General features: G+C 51.6%; 1 protein-coding gene across 1 annotated transcript; it reads left to right on the forward strand.

Moving 5' to 3' along the window:
• Positions 1–830: 830 nt before the first annotated feature.
• Nherf1 (NHERF family PDZ scaffold protein 1) lies at positions 831–19,372 on the forward strand. Its single transcript, XM_090350234.1, has 6 exons — positions 831–1,481; positions 13,938–14,099; positions 14,915–15,068; positions 17,148–17,188; positions 18,219–18,308; positions 18,537–19,372. Exons 1-6 carry the CDS (start codon positions 1,038–1,040, stop codon positions 18,723–18,725), a joined length of 1,080 nt encoding a protein of 359 aa, XP_090206360.1. The 5' UTR covers positions 831–1,037; the 3' UTR covers positions 18,726–19,372.
• Positions 19,373–20,270: the final 898 nt, after the last annotated feature.

The raw sequence follows: 20,270 nt of genomic DNA on the forward strand, positions 1-20,270 counted from the left end.
GGCCCCTAGATGCACACAGATTCTGGGATCGTGCAGTCACCTCACAAGCAGAAAAGCTGTCGTTCAAACAACTTTTTTTTTTTTTTTTTTTTGCCAGTTCTGGGCTTGAGCTCAGGGCTTGAGCACTGTCCTTGGACTTTCTCAAGGCTAGAGCTCTACCACTTGAGCCTCAGCACCACTTCAGGCTTTTTGCTATGTATGTGGGGTACCAAGGAATCGAACCCGGGTCTTTGTGCATGCTAGGCAAACACTCTACCACTCGGCCAAACTCCCGGCCCCCAAACAACTCTTTTAACATTGTCCAAAGAAGACATCGGTCTAGTTCTTACGACGCAGCCCCTCCCCCCCACACACACCACGGTCCTCGGGGGCCCAGTGCGGGGTGAGGGGCGAGTTCCCAGCTAACAGTCCCTTTTCCCCTTAAGTGGAGCTGTGCGTCAGACCTGGGCTAAAGGTCCTTTACACTGCGGGGGGCGCCTGGTCCGCTTCAATCACCCCCGCGGTGCAGGGGAGGGGCGGGAATGAAAAGCCCCAGCGCAGGGGAGCGGGGGCGCCCCCCACCCCCCGCGCTGTACCTGGAACTCGCCCCAGCCCCGCCCAGCCAACCCAACCCGGCACTTGGTAACAAACACACACTTCCACTTCCTGAGCCCTCTTTCTTCGCCCGCCGCAGGGGGCCGCACCGCCCTCAGGCCCCGCCCCCAAGACTTCCCATTGGCCAGTGTGGTTCACCCGGCCCTAGCGCCCCCTGTCTCTGGCCTCTGATTGGTCCGAAGTGGTCCACACCCTCTGCACGGCCCGGCCCAGCGGATTAGGGGACGGGCCGATGCGGAAAGGCTCAGACGCCGCGCAGGGCGGGGATTGGTCCGCGCTTCCCGGTCCGGTTCTCCGAGTCGGCGACGGTTCCCCGGACACCTGCTCACTCAGCGCCTCCCGCCGCGTTCCCTCCGGCCTCCCAGGTCTCAGGGCGGAGAGGAAACCTCGGTTGTCGTGTCCCCAGCTTCCGACAGGATCCCGCGGAGCCGTCGCCGCGCGACATGAGCGCGGACTCGGCGGCCGGGACACCTCTGCCCCGGCTCTGTTGTCTCGAGAAGGGCCCGAACGGCTACGGCTTTCACCTGCATGGAGAGAAGGGCAAGGTGGGCCAGTTCATCCGGCTGGTGGAGCCGGGCTCGCCGGCCGAGAAGGCGGGGCTGCTGGCCGGGGACCGGCTAGTGGAGGTGAACGGCGAGAACGTGGAGAAGGAGACGCACCAGCAGGTGGTGAGCCGCATCCGCGCGGCGCTCAACGCCGTGCGCCTGCTGGTGGTCGACCCCGAGGCGGACGAGCAGTTCAAGAAGCTGGGCGTCCCGATCGGGGAGCAGCTGCTGCGCGTCCCGGAGGGGAGGCCCGGGTCGACCGAGCCGCCGGCCGCTGACGAGACGCAGCGGGCCGGCGACCAGCGCGGGGTGCACGAAGCGGACAAGAGTCACCCGGAGCGAGTAAGTGCGGACCCCAATCGGAACGAGGAGGGCGCGCGGGGCGGGGTGGGGGGTGGGAATCGAGATGAATCAGGCGCCCCGGACGTCCAGCCCTTTTTTTTTTTTTTGAAATCGGAGCCGCAAGAGGGAGGTTGCTTTCCCCAGCCCTCCCGGGGCCCTGGCAAGGTCCTCGGCGAGCTTGAGATTGCCTCCCGCGCGATCCATCTGCGCTGGCCTGGGGGGAGGGGAGACGCCTTGGCCGATTTCACCTTGTTCTCGTCCTCCCTCACCCACCCCCGTCCCCTGCCTTGTCCTCGGCTAGGACAGGGCAGAAGACCCCCGCTCCCTTTTCCTCGTCTCCCATTCCTTGGAACCTCTTCGCCTACTCACTACTCCCTGGGCCACCCTAACCAGGGACTGGGACCCTTGTCCCTCCCCTCCGAGAGGTGCCAGCTTTCTCCTCTGCCCCTGTGGGTGGTAACTGTATCTGGAGGCAGGCGAACTTCCCGGTCGGAGAGAGCGTAAGGAGTAACCCTCCGGGTTCTGAGCCGATCCCCTCCCGGGAAGCGGGCCTGGGCGGCTCTCCCAGACCCCCCCGCACCCCCTGGGGTCCCTGGTGAGTGAGTGCATCATTAACTTCACCCAGACTGGACTTCATCCTGCTAAAGTGTAGCGTGACTTCGAAGAAAGAGAGGAAGCCCTAGCGTCTCGGCGCTGTGTGGGGGTGGGGTGCCGGGAGGAGGCGGCCCAGAGGCGTCCTGGGGGTGGTGGCCCTGCCGCCACGGAGGATTTATGATGCTCAGGAATGTGAGGAGTAAGCGCTAGCTTGTATCAGGGTGCGGGCGGGAGGCTGGAGGGGGAGGGGGTGGCGGTGCTGGGGGTGGGGGGAAGCAGCGCCCAAAGCTCGCTCTGGGCAGGTGATCCTTGCCCTGGTATTTGTCACTGTGCATACCTGTGCCTGGACACCAAACGGGCTGCTTGCTTTTTTGCCCGTTTTGTGTCTCCCCAAACTATCCCAGTTTAGATCAGCTGCAGGAGGGGGCAGCTGGCAAAACAGGAGCTGTTGTGCTGAGCCTCCAGTCCCCAGAGAGCAAGACAGGAGGGTGTGGGGGGGGTGGGGAATGGAGGTGCAGTGTGCCTAGCTTGGGAGCAGGGCCCCTTCAACAAGGCACCAGCTCTTTACATGGTTGCAGCATAAGGCAGGGATACAATGGAGCCAGGAGGATCCTCTCTGGACAGCGAAAGAGCACCGTTCAGCAAGGAGGTAGAAGGTGGAGCCTCAATGGGACCAACTGGTTTGGTGGAAGTGAGGTCATCAGAAGCCCAGTCCAGCCAAAGCTGGATGCTGGGAATGCCATGGCCACCAGGCTCCCACTACCTGTCACTGCCAAGCTGGCACTGGGGAGAGATTGGTACACCCCTGGCAGGGAGTTGGAACCAATGGACTCTGTTCCCAGGCAGGAAGGCACTTTGAACTTCATGCTGAGTACATCAATTAGGCATTCCCCTTCATTTTTCCTATGGACTTTGGCAACCACAAAGATAACCCCCAACCATCACCTCTACCTCCTCAGCTCCTCCCTTTGCCCTTTCGGTTTTGCTGCTGAAAGGTTGGAGGGAGACTAGTATGGAGGGCTGGCATAGCACATGCTCCCCTGTGCCATCTCAAAGGTCATTGGGCCTGGGCTATCCTCTACATGAGCACAGAACAAGGTTCTCCTAGGTAATAGTATAATAATGCCTGCATTTGTGGATAGCTGTTAGAACTGGAGATACCATCACCAGAGAAGTCAGTCCTCCTCAGAGCTTTGATTCTCCCATCTGTAAAATGGGACCAGTGGACAATGGACACACCTTCCTTCTCTAGAATCTTAGAAGTAACACAAAGTACTTGTGTCCCTAGTAGGTGCTGTCTAAGTTCATTTCTGCCAGGACATTTAAAAAAAATTTTTTATTGTAATGTACAGAGGGGTCACAGTTACATTCATCAGAGGGTACTTCACTTCTCACACATTGACACCCCCTCTCATATTTTTGTCTCCATTTCCCTCCCCCAGTCCCTTTATGTCAGGACATTTTAATTCTAGCTTTGTGTAACCAGTTCCTTCAGCTTTATGCATGCCTAATCAGCCCGGCTAAACCTCTCTAGTAGTTGGTACATCCTCATGTTCTGGTATGGTGAGCTTGCAGGAGCCCCACCCCGCTGTTGCCGAAATTACCAGTAAGCCCTGCAAGAGGTGAGACAGGCTCAATAAATAGCCCAAACTGGGGGCCAGGAGTTTGGCCTAGTGGTACAGTGCTTGCCTAGCATACACAAAGGCCTGGGTTCGATTCCTTGGTACCCATACATAGAAAGAAGCTGGAAGTGATGCTGAGGCTCAAGTGTCACCACATCCATCTGTAAGAATTATTCTTTTCCCCAAAAGGCCTTCCTTTTCTATGTAAAATGTATAGTTGAACTATGCTCCTTAATCTTAGCCTCAGTTTGTTTGCATGGAGGAGACTATTCTGCTTTTTTCATTAGTTTCCATAAGGGAAAAACGTCAAAATGAAAAGGTACCATGAGGATTCATTAGCTAGATGGCATCAAGTTGAGAGGACCAGCCTATGTCAAGAATGACACAGAGGGGCCAGGAGTTAGGCCTAGTGGTAGAGTGCTTGCCTAGCATGCACAAAGACCAGGGTTTGATTCCTCAGTACCACATACATAGAAAAAAAGCTGGAAGTGGTGCTGTGGCTCAAGTGGTAGAGCTCTAGCCTTGAGAAAAGTCCAAAGAGAGTGCTTAGGCCCTGAGTTCAAGCCCCACAACTGGCCAAAAAAAAAAAAAAAAAAAAAGAATAACATAGGGCAGAGGATGAGGGCCCAGAATGAGCCTAGAACACTGGTTGTTCATTCAAGGCCCGAGGAGGTGGAGGTTGTCCTCAGCTCTGTCCCCTGTGTGACCTTGACCTTCTTGCCATTCACTACAATCCTCAGGACCGGGCCTAAACCTTTGATCTTGGGCCCAAAATGATATCTAGGCAGGCCTCTTGAGCCAGCTCAGCTATACTAGCTGTACTTCCTTGAGCCAAGTTACTTCACACCCCCTAAGCCTCCACTTCCTCTTGTGTAAGTTGGAGTGATGGCAGTGACCTCAGGAGGTAGTCTGGATTACATAAGGATATGTGTAAATCCCTGAATAACTAGCATTAAGTAAGGGCTCAGTAAACAGTTGTTGGCCTCTGAATTAATAAATAGTTCACAGTGAGTATTTTATCCCCACCATGGGATAGCTGGCACTCCATCTGCCTCTAGTTGGGCAGATGCAGCTATGCTGTGGGCACACTAAGCACTCAAAAGTGCTTGATCATCAGTGATCACAGTTGTTTACTAGTTACAGGTTGTTTAATTTTTTTTCTTTGTGCCAATCTCAGCATGTGAACTCAGGGCCTGGGCACAGACAGGCTGTCCCTAAGCATTGTTGCTCAGTGCTCTACTACTTGAACCACTTGTGTGTGTGTGTGTGTGTGTGTGTGTGTGTGTGTGTGTGTGTGTGTGTGTGTTTAGAGGGGTACTTTTGTAGAGTTTAGAGTCTCACAGACTTTCCTTCCCAGGCTGGCTTTGAACTGCCATCCTTAGATCTTAGCCTCCTGAGTAGCTAGGATTTATAGATGTGAGCCACGGTCCACCTGACAACAGGTTATTGTTGTTGTTTTGTGAGGGTTTTTGTTGTTGTTGTTGTTGTTGTTGTTGTTTAAATTAGAGCAGTGAGGACCTGGGCACTGTCCTTTAGCCTTTTTGCTCAAAGCTAATGCTTTACCACTTGAGCCACAGTTCCACTCCCTGCTTTGTGCTACTTAGTTGGAGATAAACGTCTCATGACCTTTCCTATATGGGCTGGCTTTGAACAGCTAGTCCCACATCTCAGCCTCCTGAGTAGCAAGGATTACAGGTATGGTACCAGCAAGCACCCAGCCTAATACTTACATGTTGATCCTGGGCCCTCTACAGCCCTGTACCCCACACTCTCCATTGCACTGCTGACCTCTAATCACACACCAGGGTCCACATCTCCCCGCGTACAGCTTGTTTGGAATCCTGTCCCCTTCTGTGCTCCAGGTCCTAGATCCCAGAGGCAGAGTTAGTGCTACTCGGTCCTTCTGAGCATGTAGCATTGCCATCTTCTGCTCAGTACCTCCTCTAATACATGGAAAGCCATAGGGGAGCACAAGGCTTATTTGTGTTGCTATCTCCAGCCCTGTTACCACGCTCCATAAATACTTTTGGATTAATGAATGAACACCTAACAGATGTAAGGGACCTTTGTCCCAGGTCATCCTAGTCCAGCACACCTGGGCTTGTTTGTTCCACCAGCACACCCACAGATTGGAATTCCAGATAGAAGCAACCCACTTACTCTTTCTTGCCTACTAGCAACTTCCACTTTAGGGTTAGAAAGCAGACAGTCTAGCCTTTGGTGTCAGCCAGATAGACCAGTGTTTGAATCTTACCTCTGTTGTTTTTCTGGCTAGGGAACTTCAAGGAGTTCATTGTTTCCTACAAACCTCAGCTTCCATCTCTGTGAGCAGGCAACACTGTACCACATCCCTCAGGGTTGCTGGGAAAGTGTTCAGATTCCCACTAGCCTTAATCCTGACCCAGCCAGTAGGATGCTGACTCCTAACTCCTTTACCAGGGCTGTGGGCCATTCACACTAGCCAGAGTGGAGCTTTGGAAAGGGAGAACTATTTAGACACTTGTTAGTTGCTCAAGTTTGAAATGGACTGGCCATTTGAGATTGATTTTGTTGTTGTTGTTGTTGTTGTCATCAGTTGTGGGGCTTGAACTCTGGGCCTGGGCACTCTTCAGCTCAAGGTTAGCACTGTACTACTTTGAGCTGCAGCACCACTTCCAGTTTTCTGGTGGTTAATTGGAGATCAGAATCTCACGGCCTTTCCTGCCCTGACTGGCTTTGAATCGTGATTCTCAGATCTCAGCCTCCTGAGTAGGTAGGACAACAGGTGTGAGCCACTGGCATCCAACTTCTTTTGTTGCTTTTTAAAATTATTGTTATTTTTCTGGTACCCCGGCTTTAACTCAAGGCATAAGCACTGTCCCTTTGCCGTTTTACTCAATCTGGCACTCTACCACTTGAGTCACAGCTCTACTTCAGGCTTCTTTTTGCTACTGAATTAGAGATAAGAGTCTCTCAGACTTTCTTGTCCTGTCACTTGGAACTATGATCCTCAGATTTCAGCCTCCTGAGAAGCTTAGATTACAGACATAAGCCACTGGCACCTGGCTACTATATCCTTAAACCAGGAAGGCAACTCAAATTTACAGTGTGCCTCTTCCTTATCCAGCTAAGTGATAAAGAGCTTGCCCAACTTGCACCAGGCCATAGGTTCATTCCTCAGCACGGAATGGGGGTGGGGTGAGAGGAGGCAAGGAGGAAAAGGAGAATGGTCTTCAAACAGCTTAATCCCTTCATGGACTTGGCTGGCTCCAGAGCCTGGTAACTAACTCTCTACTCCCACCTACCCCCCAACCTGTCCTCCTTGCAGCACAAGGGACATCGTGCTATGTGTCGTGTCCTCAGTCTCCTAGGCGCAATGTGTAGGTCCCAGTGTTCTAGAAAAGGACAAGTGCCCAGATACTCCCTGAGGTCAGGCACCCTCTGTGCTAGCATGGAAAGAACATTTATTAGGTTCAAGTTCTATTCACAGCTCACTGGCCAGGGCCAGAGCTGTGATTTCTCAGAGACAAAGGCCCTGCCTCTCCTTTTCTGTCGTCAGTTCATGGGAATCCAATACTTACAGCAAAGTTTGAGAGATTTAAAAGATGTGTTTTGGACTGCCTCAGACACTCTAGCGGTGGGAATGTCTAGGCCCTCAGGAGCAGCAGCCACTGGCCACAGGACACTCCCAAACACTTAAAGTGCACATGTAGACATGCTACAGCACGAAATGCACGCTTGGCTCTGGTTGAATCTTCTTGTCCAAAATGCTTGGGATCAGAAGGTTTGGGGATTTCAGATTTTGCAATATTTGCATATATATACACCTTATAATAGGCCTGAATGTGAAAATCATTTATGTTTCATATACACCTTATCCACATAGTCTAAAAGTAATTTTCTTTTGTTTTAATTTTGTATAGGAAACAAAGTTCCACAGTGTGTAATTTCCTGTTTGTGGTGTCCTATCTGTTCTCCGAAAGGTTCATTGTTGGGACCATTTTTGCATTTCAGATCTTGGGATCAGTACTACTCACCCTACCACTCCCCCAAAAAATGAAATGAAACTATTCAGCTAGAAACTATGCTAAGATTTTCATATTTTGGACACATTGTTAAATATTTTAATATTTTTGTCACATTGTTAAATAGGTATAATAAGCTCAGCCAGGCATTTGTACCATATGCCTACTTACTAGTTCACCCAGTAGGCTGATAGCTAAGGAGCCCAGATCAAAGCCAGACCAGGCAGGAAGGGACTCTTATCTCCAGTTGACCAGCAAAATGCCAAATAGTAGAGAGTAATGCACAGAAAAAGCTGAGCATATGTGAAAGGCCTGTAGTTCAAGCCCCAGTAGTGGTACCAAAAATAAATAAATAAATAAACAAACAAACAAACAAATAAATGAAATTAAACTTAATTTCTCTTGTTCTATTTTCCTTTTTTAAAAAAATTTTTGTGGTGCTGGAGATCAGATCTGGGGCCCTACATATGCTAAGTACACATATTACCCTAGAGCTTACACCTCTAGGCCCTACACCTAGTCTTTTATTTATTTATTTATTTATTTTTGCCAGTCCTGGGCTTCAGCTCAGGCAGGGCCTGAGCACTGTCCTTGGATTTTTCTCAAGGCTAGAGCTCTACCACTTGAGCCTCAGCACCACTTCTGGCTTTTTTCTAAGTATGTGGTTCCAAGGAATGGAACCCGGGTCTTCATGCATGCTAGGCAAGCACTTTAACCACTAGGCCAAACTCCCGGCCCCTCTTTTTTATTTTTTTAATGTGGTTACTAGAAAAATAAAAATTTCACACTGTGATTGCACAGATCTGAGTTCAAATCCTGTCTCTTCTTCCTATCAGCTGTGTGTACTCTGAATTTCCTCATGTGTTACCTAACAGTACAGTACTTTCCTCACACAGAGAGAACGCATTGAGCTTTCAAGAGAAAACGGAACACATAGTAAGCGTTCAGGAGGTAACTGCTGTTTGTCACTTCATCTTTGTGTGTGTGTGTGCTGATAGTGAGGCCTGAGCTCAGGGGCTAGGAGCTGTCCCTTAGCTTTTCCTGCTCATGGCTGGTGCTCTACCACTTGAACAACACCTCCACTTCTGGCTTTTTTGCTGGTTAATTGGAGATAAGAGTCTCTTTCTTAACTTTCTGGCCTGGCTTCAAACCTCAGTGCTCAAATCTCAGTAGCTAGGATTACAGGCATGAACCACTAGTTGCCTGGCTATTAACTTCATTCTTGAGCCCCAGGTTCACAAGCTCCTTGAATAGCCTTGCTCAGCTGGCCTCTTGGGACACAGTCTCTGTAAGTTAAATCTGGGAGCATGTGGGCCTTTCTCCCAGGATTTGTTGTAAGAGAAGCAACCACCAATATAACTTCTTCTTTTTAAATTTCCTGGCTTATAGTTGTCCACCTTCAGGGCTCCAGGAAAGGGCCCTGCCGTGGGAATTAGAAAGTGTGAGCTCTAGGGCTAGGAGTAGCATCCTTTTTTCTGTAAGTGGTGCTGAAACTATGGCCCAGGGCTCTCAGCCCTTGGTCACTTCCAGGCCCGTAGAAGGATAGTGTTCTGCTTTGTGGTGGTAGAGCCCCAGGCAGGTCCAGCTATCTCTTACCAGGTACATGCCTTGGCCCAGAGTCTGAGGAACAAACGCCGCTGCCTCCCGAAACAGCCAAGGCTCTTACCTTTCAGTAGGTAGGCTGCTTTCTGTATCTACTGCTGGATACCTGGTCTTATTTGCATGAACAGGAGCCCTAGGCTGCGGGAAGGGCAGTATTGGGAGGTGGGAGTCACTTCTGTTTTTCTCTAGCTGTCCTGGTGATCTTTCTGCCCCCCAGCCCATCCCTTTTGGGGGGCTAGAGCCACCGCCCTGCCCTTCCTAGCAATGGTGGAAGCTGCCTGGCTGTTTCTGCCAGGCTCATCACCATGGCATCGGCCAGGAAAAGGCTGGACCCAATGGGGCGTTGGTCCTCTGGCTGCCTGCAGCCCTCCTCCTAGGTAAAGCAGGGAGCAAACAGCCTTGGGCCTGCTCCCCAGAGATGTCACCAGGATTAGGGTATCGGCTTTCCCCAGCTTTCCAGGTGGCTGCTGGTGGCACCTATTGAATTCCGTGCCCGCTGTCCGCTCCCTGAGCTGTGGAGCGTGGGTGGAGGTGATGGGGCGGCCACTTGGGATGGGGTTCCCAGGCTGGGGTAGGGGAGAAAAGGGGCAGCCAAAAAACCTGGCTGGGGAGAAACCCTGTGAGGAGGGTCTGAAGGCAATTCTCCTGGGTAGTGTCTGAAAGTGCGTCCAGAGCCCCTGAGTCCATTGACCAAGTCCCAGCATGCTCTCTGCCCTGGGCCACCATTACCTGGTGCTCCTCTTTCTCGCCTCTGGGTCTCTGCCAGTCTCATCTCTGAGCAGATCCTGATTTCTGCTTTAAGTCCCATCAGTTCTTTGGACAGCTCTACACAAACTCTGGGGCCTCTCGTGAAGTCTTTTTTTTATCTCCCAGGCTGTAGACCCCTCTGGAGTTAATGCTAAAGCAGGCGGCCCCTTCCAAGTCCCTGGGGACCACATAAAAAATCCAAAATGGCTTGGACTTTGTCCCCATTTATAAGTTTTCCCCAGATGCAGAACCCAATCACTGTTCCAGCCAGAGCAATGGTTGAGGGCCCAAAGCAATGGTAGCTCACCTCCACCAGGCACATTTGCCTTTTCCAACTGCTTTTCTGGGTGCTTGGCTTGGGACCAAGGCCAGGCCCCCACAGGTTCCTAGGGAGCTGCCCTTAGGGGCCAGGGATGGGCCTGCTGATGAGCTGATTCAGCACCTGCTGGGACAGGGATCACTAGGTGGTTCTTGGCAGGGGGGGGGGTAGGGCTGGTCTTTCTGGGAGTGTATGATCTTGCCTGCCCTTTCCAGAGGGCAAGGGCTTCCTAGGAATTGGAAAGGAGGCATAGCTGAGGATCTGTAAACATTTGGATCAGGCCCTGAAGCCCCCACAGTCACCAATAGGCAGCAGAGCCAGTCTCAGTGCAGGGAGAAGGGAGCAGTGGGCTCTCCTGAGCCCCTTGGGAGTGGGCACCCCCCCATGTTTCTTCATGTGGCAGAAGGTGTAAAGCAGTCCCTTGAATTTTGATGGCATATGTCAGTCACTAGGCAAGGGATACTGGGTTACTTGTTGAGGTACTGTAAGTGAAGCCAGAAGTAGAGACCAGGACCAAAAACTTGGTATCACATGGGCAACTGACCAGACCCTGCCAGCCAAGGAGTATCTGGGACCGCCTACCCCCACCTGTAGCCTGGTTCTAGCCACAGTACTAGCCCAGGCATGCTTACTACCCTGCTCCCAGGTCCTCTGTTTTGGCTGCAAATGGTAGTGGTGCTATTGCTGGGTACCCGGAAGGAAGGCTGTGGTTTTCTGCAGCTCCCAGCTGGGCTGCAGCCATTGCAGGGAGAATTCCTTTGGAACCTGCTGCATTCCAGATCTAATTCCACATGGAATGGCTGAAACGGTAGAGTACCTTGTAGCATATTTGAGGCCCTGAGTCCAAACCCCAGGAAAGATAGACAGACAGACACACACACACACACACACACGCACGCACGCACGCACGCACGCTCCAGCCTACAGTGTATTGGAAGAAGCACAGGGTCTGAGTCAGAGACCTAGACTAGCTTTCTAGCTGTGTGATATGAGGCTTACCTTCTCTGAATCTAAATTTCCCCCAGCTCAAAAACAGAGCAGAGAAGCCATAGCCAGGTTTGCTGTTATGAGAAGATTTGAGGAGGGCACCATAGGGGATGCTGGAGAGGAACAGCACTGGAGCCACCTGCTCCCTGTCCCTGCCTTTCACCCTCGCCCTTTCTCAGGGTGAAGGCTCGGCTTTAAGGAACTCGGTTATGGCTGGGGCTGGAAAGCTGAACCTGTCCCTGTTGGTAACTGGTCAGACCTGTTCCTGCTCACCTGGGAAGGGATTAGCTGGAGGGGAGAAGAGGCTTTCTCACTCTCTGAACTAAATCTTGGACCCCAGCATGTTTTTTGAGGGGAAGGGGCTGAAGGAAGAGCCCCTTTATGGCAGAGAATTTGGGGGCTTCTGAGTATTCTGGTAGCCTATAGGGGAAGAGGCGATGCCTATGGATACTTGCTGACTAGGTTGTCCTTATTGGAGATGAGGGTCCCCTAGTCTAGATTTGGGCAAGTGACAGTGAGGGCAAGTCCCAGCTGTCATCTCCTGTCTCTATCCTATATCCCCTCACCAATATCCAGGCACTAGAACTGTCTAAGCATTCCAAGGAAGGAAGAGTCTCCCTATCCACCCCCACCAAGTAAAGGGGTGGGACCCCATCTCTTACAGAGGGCAGCTGCCTCCTGGGGTTGGCAAGTTGGGGCAGGAGGCCCTTAAGCTCTCCCTGCACTCCTTCCCACTTTTCCCTTGCCTTCTCCACTCCCAACTGGGGATTTGGGTTTCAGGGGAGCCTGGCACAGAACCCTGCTCAACCCCATCTCCTGTCCGTTCAGTAAGGACAATAGCAAAGTCCAGGTGTACAGAGGGACTTACAGTTCCTAAGTGTTTCCACTCTGTAATTATCTCACTGTGCTTCTCAGCAACCCTGGGAGGCAGGTGGCCGGAAGAATAAACTATATATAAATGAGAGCCCTGAGGCTCCCAGAAAGAAATGACTTTCCCCAGGTCACACAGTAAACAGGAGAGTTTGTTGCTTGGCAGGCAGGAGTGATAACTCTCGGCTGGCAGACTGATCCTCAGCCAGAAGCCCCACCCAGGCTTAGGGAATGGGGTAGGTTGGGGCCCCAGCTTCAGATGCTTGCACTCCCATTCTGCTTCACTTCAATCTATTGTATTTTTTTGTTTGTTTGTTTTGAGAGCTTAAACTCAGGACTTGGGCTCTGTCTTTTAAATTTTTTTCTTAAGACTGCTGCTCTACCACTTGAGCCACATTTTTTGCAGGTTAACTGGAGATGAGTCTCACAGACCTTTCTGCCTTGGCTGGCTTCGAACTGCCATCCTCAGATCTCAGCCTCCTGAGTAACTAGGATTACAGGCCTGAGCCATCTCACCAGTGTCCCACTTTGTCTCTATATGTGGGTACTCCAGGGCTGAAGCAAAGCTAAGATGTCTTCATCTGGACAGGGGATGTGGGAAAACTTCAGCAACTGACTGTTGTCAGACTGCTCAGAAGACACCTTGTGACGCCTCAGGATTCATGACAGGAACTCAGCTGGATATAGATTCCCTGAGGATGGCCTTATCTGGCCCAGGACCTCCTGCTGTGTTGTCCAACAGGTTTCAGATTATGTGGCTCCCTTCTGGCCGGGCCATTTGGCTCATTGGAAGGAAGAAGGGAGCCTGTGGCTGAGGAATGGCTTTACTGTAAACACGATGCCAGCTTTTGGTAAACATCTACCAACCCAGAGAACAGATACCAAAGGCTGAGGTCAGCCAGGTGCGCTGATGATCAAAGTTTGAAGCCAGCCCAGCCAGGAAAGTCTTGCAAGCCTCTGATCTCCAGTTAACGGCCAAAAAGCTAAAAGTGGAGGTGTGGCTCAAGTAGTAGAGGGCTAGCTTTGAGCAAAAAGCTAAGGAACGGGGAGAATGCAGTCAAAAATTCAATGTATATCCCACAAAATTAAGAAAAGTGAAGGAAGGGGTAGGTTAAAAGGAATGGGTGAGAATTGATGATAGGTAATAGTGTATTCATAAACAGTTTTGTTGAATGGAAACGCCTTTCTATAACTACCTAAATAAAATATATATATATTTATTTATTTATTTATTTATTTATTTAAAAAAAAAAAACCTCTAAGAAACAGAACCTGGGCCCTGAATTCAAGCCACAGTACTAGCACATACAAAACTAAAATGGAAGAAAGAAACCAAGGGCTGGGATCCCTACTCCTGTACCCAGCTGGGCTGTCAGGGTCCCTCCCTTGCCTTCCCCCCACGAGGGTCTGATAAGCCTTTGGGAGGGAGGAACAAGACTGAGATAACTTGTAATATCAAAAGGGGAAGGGGTCTGGCGCTAAACCTTTCCATCTCTCACCAGATTGACCTCTGGAAGGGACAGTGCCCCATCCAGGCAATTTGATACAATGCTAATGTCCATTGAGGTCTTCTGAGTGCTGGGCGGGAGCAAAGCTTGTTGAATAATTCCAGACCCTCCCTGGTGGAGATAGGTGGTGGGAGATTGGGAGGGAGGGGAAGCAGGGGACGTGGACATTACAGAATGGCATGTATCCACCTTCATCTCCACAGCGTGAGCTTCGGCCTCGGCTCTGCACCATGAAGAAAGGTGCCAATGGCTATGGCTTCAACCTGCACAGTGAAAAATCCAAGCCAGGACAGTTCATCCGGGCAGTGGACCCAAATTCACCAGCTGAGGCCTCTGGGCTGCGGGCCCAGGACCGCATTGTGGAGGTAAGGCTCCTGCCTTCCTCCCCAGATTCTTTCAGGTTCTCCTCACTTCCTGATCTTTAGATTTCCCCCCTCCCCCCATGCCCTGGACAGCCATCACCTCTCTACTGCTTGTTAAAGCCATGGGACACAGTCAGCTCTTTGATGGACAGAGGGACACAGCTCAGAGGGTGGGTGGACAGGCAGTGAATAGGAGAAAGGAAGAAGGATGGATGGTAGATGAACACACAGATAGGCCAACTCTTTCCTGCCATTGCTGTCGTAGGCTCTTCTTCACTGAGCAAATGAGTACTTCAGAACCATAATTGATCTGTCAATCCAAGTAGATGCCAGGAGCTTCCCTGCTGCCTGAGTGCCCATGCCAGAGGGAGTGTGTGTGTGTGTAAATCCCCTCTCTTGCTTTGAGAAACTCCCTTAGTGCCCTTGGTCTGTGCTGAAGAAAGAGGAAATGTGAATGGAATGCTTGGGCTGGTCCCAGAATCACACTCTGAGAACCTCAGAGCTGGGGATCAACTCTCCCAAGACTTCTCATTTTACGCGTGAGAAAACCCAAGGCCCTGTGGGGGGAGCGGGAAGCCAGAAAGGAGCCCAGCCCAGGCCTCCCAAACCTCTCCTCCTGTCTCTCACAGCTGTGTTTGTGTAGTCTCTTCATATTTTCTTTGGCTGTTTCCTGTGTCCTGCCTCCCCGCTGACTGTCAAGCAAGATCTTTGGCCTAGTTTGGGATGAGAGGAAGGAGGCACAGTATCCCCAGGCTGGACCTCCTCCCTACAACTGAGACCTGTGCTGGGAACCCCTTTTGGCCTGCTCTGTCCCACAGGTGAATGGAGTTTGCATGGAGGGCAAACAGCATGGGGATGTGGTGTCTGCCATCAAGGCTGGAGGGGACGAGGCCAAGCTGCTGGTGGTTGACAAGGAAACCGATGAGTTCTTCAAGAAGTGCAAAGTGATCCCTTCTCAGGAGCACCTGAATGGTGAGTGGAATGCCCAACTGGCTTCCCTAAAGCCTGGGGATGTGGCTGATGCACAAGCCTTCCCTGCATCTCAGGTGGCGTGAGAGTGTCTCAGGCAGGGTGAGAAGGAGACAGCTTCCTTGGACTTGGGCTCTCCCTCCTTCTCTTTCTGGGGAAGCCCAAAGTGTGAGTTCGTGGAGAGGAGGCCCAGTGAAGAGAAAAAGCAGGAGTGGGCAGTGGTTTCTGAAGGTGGCATGTGATAACAGTCACGTGGTACGAGGGATTGGACAGTTTCGAATCTCCAGCTGAAGCCCCTGAATCTCCCTTCCTACCCCTAGCAGATTCTCCTTCCCAAGCAAGGAAAGGGTTAACTGTGGGGCAGCCTCCCATCTCTGCTGGGCAGATCAGAGTCCACTGACAGGCCCCTATGGCCTCCCTCCATCCCTCTGTCAGGTTGTCTTGGAAACTCAGGCTTGCTGGCTCTGGAGAGCAGTGGGTTCCCCTTTGGTGCCTGGGCCCCTGTCTCTCCCCTCCCCCTCTCTGTCCCTGCCAAGTCTTGTTACCTCCCCCTGCCCAGGCTGAGCCAAAGGGGGCAGGGCTGCTCCTTCAGGGCTGGGAGGGGTTAAATGACCTCTGCTCCCTGGTGTGGACTTTCTCCTGGGAAGACAGTTCCAGAAGGGGGCGGGGGGAGGGGGGAAATCCCTGATGGCCACACTGAGGGTGAATCATTCCTCGGACTTTGTAATGGGTGGGGCCTTCCAGAGGGTCAGGGTTATATTTGTAGGAAGGGGTCTGCATGACTAAATCCCCAGTGGTAGGGGCCCAGTAGGCAGCCCTGTCCCCATCTGGCCCAGTTGAGGGTCCCTAACAGCTTCTAGATGAGGGTAGGGGTCAGTGGGAGTAGTGAGAAGGATTTTTCCTTGCTTCCTAGTTCACAAGAAGTAAGAAATTCACATAATCCTCTTCCCCAGTGAGGAACCTGAGGCCTAAGGAGCCTCAGCCTTGCTTCTGGGGACCTGGTACAGAAAACAAAAACAAAACAAACCCCACAGAACTGAAATCTGGGTTCTGCTGGGATCTTCAGATACCATTCTTGGCCTCCTATAGCATGTTTCCCTTCACCTTCACTTCCCTTCGCTCTCACCCTCAGGTAGTCTTCCTGCTTCTATCAGTCTCTCTAGCTGGAGATGGAAGCCTCTGACCAGAGGATCTGCCCAGGAGACGGCTGGAGGGTGGGAGAGGTCCAGAAGTCCCTCATCCCATGGCCATGGAAACTAGATGAGTCAGCTATATCTAGCTGTGTCCTGAACTGGGGTCAAGCAGACAAGGGAAGAGATGCACATGAATTATAAGCTCAGAGTTCAGAAGAAACCCACCCAGCTCGACTTGCTCCTGGAGTGGAACAGGCCCTCCAAGCCCTGGGGGTGAGGAGGAAGAGTACTTCTCTCCCTCTGGCCTCCATCTTTCCCTTTTCCTTGCCCCCCACCATGTTTCTGATTGGTTGGTGGAGTACCCTGCCCCTGAGCCTCTCTGTCCTCATTCCATATGGTATAAAGGTTTAGGATTGTTTTCTCCCTGAGGCAATAGGTGCCAACTCTACTTTGGGGTACAGCCTCAAGTCTGTTGTCATACCATCCTCACATAAGGGTACATGTGAAAATGTTGACGTTTAGGCTGGCCCTAGGAACCTTTTGTCCCAGGGACAAATCAGACAGCCAGCCTGAAACTTCAGCTTATCAAGGACAATTACTTTCAAATAGCTTATTAACCATCAGTGACTTCTGAGATCATTTTGGTAGATAGAGATCAGTATGTTGTTTAAGTAAAATTTAATGGAAAATATCCAGGAGCATTGCATTGCACTAAAGTTGTTTTTCTAAACTTGTCATACACATAGCCTTTGTGTTCTAGGTCATCAAAATGTCAAATGTACTTACAGTGGGTTGCAGGCAAAAGAAAAAAAGAGTTTTAGCCACTGACTTTGGGTGTGAGATCTGATGGCCTGTTTGCTCAAGCTAGAGCTCTGGCCTCCTCTCCATACCTCATACCCCTCTTGCCAGGATTCTGGACTCACCTCTGTTTTCTCCCTCCCTCCCCTAGGCCCTTTGCCTGAACCCTTCACCAATGGTGAGATACAGAAGGTAAGGGTGGTCCCCTAATTTGTTTCTCTGGCTTCTAATTTCAGGGGTACTGTTCAGGAAGATGGTATAGTTAGAAAGACAACTCTCTGGCTTGGGCTGAAACCTTAGGGCCCAGTTCCAGCTCCTCCTTCCTGAGCTCCAAGTTATAGGAGTACCCCCAGCCCTGTCCAGGGCCAAGGCTGTTGTAAGGGAGAGGCTTGGCTGGGCTCCTCTGTGGCCCCATCCTGGGTGACAGCCCCGCCTCCACCTCCCCATTTACAGAAGAGGCTATTCTTCCCCCCAAGAACAGAGCCTCAGTGTCTGGCCACGCTGCCAGCCCTGCTGCTTCCAGTCTGAGTTAGAATAAAGCCCCTCCTCCTTAAGCAGAAGGAATCGGCTGAAGCCATGTGCCAGCTAAAGCTATGGAGGGACCCAGGAAGGGACTGAGCACCAAACTCATGCCCCAACCAAAGTCTTGGCTGTGGGATGGGCCACCTCAGAGTGAGGCCACAAAGGTAGTAGTCTACATTGGCAGCTCAGAGGCTTGTGCTGGGGGACCCTATGGAGGGAAGGTCCTAAGGCTAGAGTCTGAACCTTCTATCATCTCATCCATGGGTCTAGAACTGTCTGTTCATCTTACTCCTTCAAGGCCCTGCTTGACTGCTTTGGGGTTAAGATTTAGAGGGTACAGGAGTTTTGGGGATACCAGATTATGTTCCCCATGCCAAGCAGAAGGCTTGGCGTTCCTGCTGTGGGTCACTGGCTCAAAAGGTGAGTCTGTGCCCCAAAGCCATGTTACAGAGGATGAGGATAAAAGAACAGTTCTGCTAATCCCACCTTGGGCTTCCACCCTCACCCCCACCCCCAGATGATTGATGGAAGCAGGCTAGCCCTCTCTGATCCTTCAAGGAATGTCAAAATGTAAATCTGGAATTTGGGTGGATGGCCAAGGCCTGAACAGCATTTCTCAGGCTGAGGTTCCCCAGCTTCCCTGGTTCCAAGAATTTCCTGCCCTGTTTCCACCAACCCACATCTCTCATCTCTATGCCAGGCAAACAGCAGTGAAGCCCTGGCAGAGGCTGTCTCAGAGAGCCCCAGATCAGTCCTGGCAAGATCCACCTCCAGCGACACCAGTGAGGAGGTAAGCGGGCCTGGTGGGGGTTGGGGACTGGGTTACAAGAGGCCCATTCCCAGGCCATGCTGGTTCCTGGCACACCAGCCTGCCTTTGAGGTCACATGCTGAGGCACATTATGTCCTTGTGACCTGGCTTTCCTGGGCATAACCCCAAGAGATCCACCTCACCAGGGCTCAAGGATCAGGGAGCCTCAGCAGGCACCAAGTCCCAAATGTATCTCCTTCCTTTTATAGCTAAATTCCCAAGACAGCCCTAAGAAACAGGACTCCACAGAGCCCTCCTCTACCTCCTCCTCTGACCTCATCCTGGACTTCAACATCTCCCTGGCTGTGGCCAAAGAGAGGGCCCACCAGAAGCGCAGCAGCAAGCGGGCCCCACAGATGGACTGGAGCAAGAAAAATGAACTCTTCAGCAACCTCTGAGTGCCCAGCTGACCAGGGCCAGAAGAGCCAAGCCAGTGCTCACCCACCCTAGCTCCCTTTCCCTCCTCCCCAGTTTCCCACCGAATCAGCATTCCAATCAACACCAGCATCTCCCTTCTTGATGAATCTGATTGTTCTAGCAACATTGTTCTTCCCAGATCAAACCTTAAGGAAGGTGAACGTTTTTCCTGTCCTATCCCAATCAAAAAGCAGACTCTGTCCCCAGTTTCTCCCTGAGGGTTTTATCCTACCAAGTGTGCCCTTGCCACCCTACCTGGGACATCTCTGGGACCTACAGCAAGCGGGATCTTAGATGGCCCGGTGTCATGATTGGGTCTGGAAACCCATGGCAGCAGTCACCACGGAGAGTGGACCAGGGGCTCAGCATCCTGAGAGCTGTGGTCTGGGCATTTTTTTTTTTTTTTTTTTTAGTGTAGTATCATGTTGGGGGAAGAGGGTTGTTACTTGATTTTCCTGGTTGCTCCACCTAGGGCATGGTAGCAGCCTCAGCCTTAAATTTTTGTTTCTACTCCCATCCTTCAAGACCTAGGCAGCATGAGGTAGGCCTGGATACCCCTGCCTGTCCTTGAACCAGGCACTACCACTGTAAGGAAACATCTTCAGAAATTCAGCTGCTCCAAACTGTATCTGCCTCTGTGTCTTCCTTTGAAACTTTGTGGGAAATGATGTGTGTTATTGCCAAAGAGCCTTTGGATGGGAAGGCAGGCAGGACACTACCAGATAACTATCTAGGGTTCCCTGTAGCCCCAAGCCTGCATAGCTTTAACCAGAGGGCTTGGAACCCAGCCATCTGAGTCCTGTGGGAAACAGGCTCCTGCCAGCTCTGTGAGCTTAGCACAGTATCATTATGACAGTGTGCATAAGTTTCCAGCGTAGTAGGGGCATTTATGGGTATGGTGAGGTGTGGAAACTGAGGCCTGCATTCTTAGAGAGGAAGTATAAATTCTACAGTGGAGCTCGGTTGGTAGTATAAGGACTTGGCTTGACTTCTGTCCCTGCCAGTGGGGTGCAGGATTTCTGGAAGCAGGCTAAGCTGGCACCATTTACTCTTACCACTGGCCTGATTGGAGAGCCTTGATTTAGCACTGAGGAAAACAAACTGTGGCAGGGGACATACTGTGTGGCAAGGTGGGATGGAAGGGGCTTTGCAAGAATGAAATGCCCTGACCCTCCACAAGAGCCCCAGATTCCTGGAGCCAGATCCTGGAGGTGCGCCAGGATCCCCTGCCAAAAGCTGCGGCTGCAGGGCCAAGAGGTTCTATGGTAGTTACTTAGGGAGAAGGAAGAGAAATTGGCATCAGACTACTTCCTCTCTTCCCAGCCTGTGAGGGGACCTCTCACAGCCAGGTTCTTGCACTGAGAACAACTTAAAGAAGATAGCGGGTCAGGGAGAGGACTGGTGGAGCCCTGAGAGTTCAGAGATGGGCCAATTACTATCTGGCCTTCGTGGCTCATTTACTTGGATTCCATCAGCCTTGAAAGGACCCATCCAGAGCCCTTATCTCAGCACCTATCGTTCTGTGC

Source organism: Megascapheus bottae, chromosome 17, assembly GCF_031878675.1.
Source record: "Megascapheus bottae isolate mThoBot1 chromosome 17, mThoBot2.hap1, whole genome shotgun sequence".
NCBI classification, from domain to species: domain Eukaryota; kingdom Metazoa; phylum Chordata; class Mammalia; order Rodentia; family Geomyidae; genus Megascapheus; species Megascapheus bottae.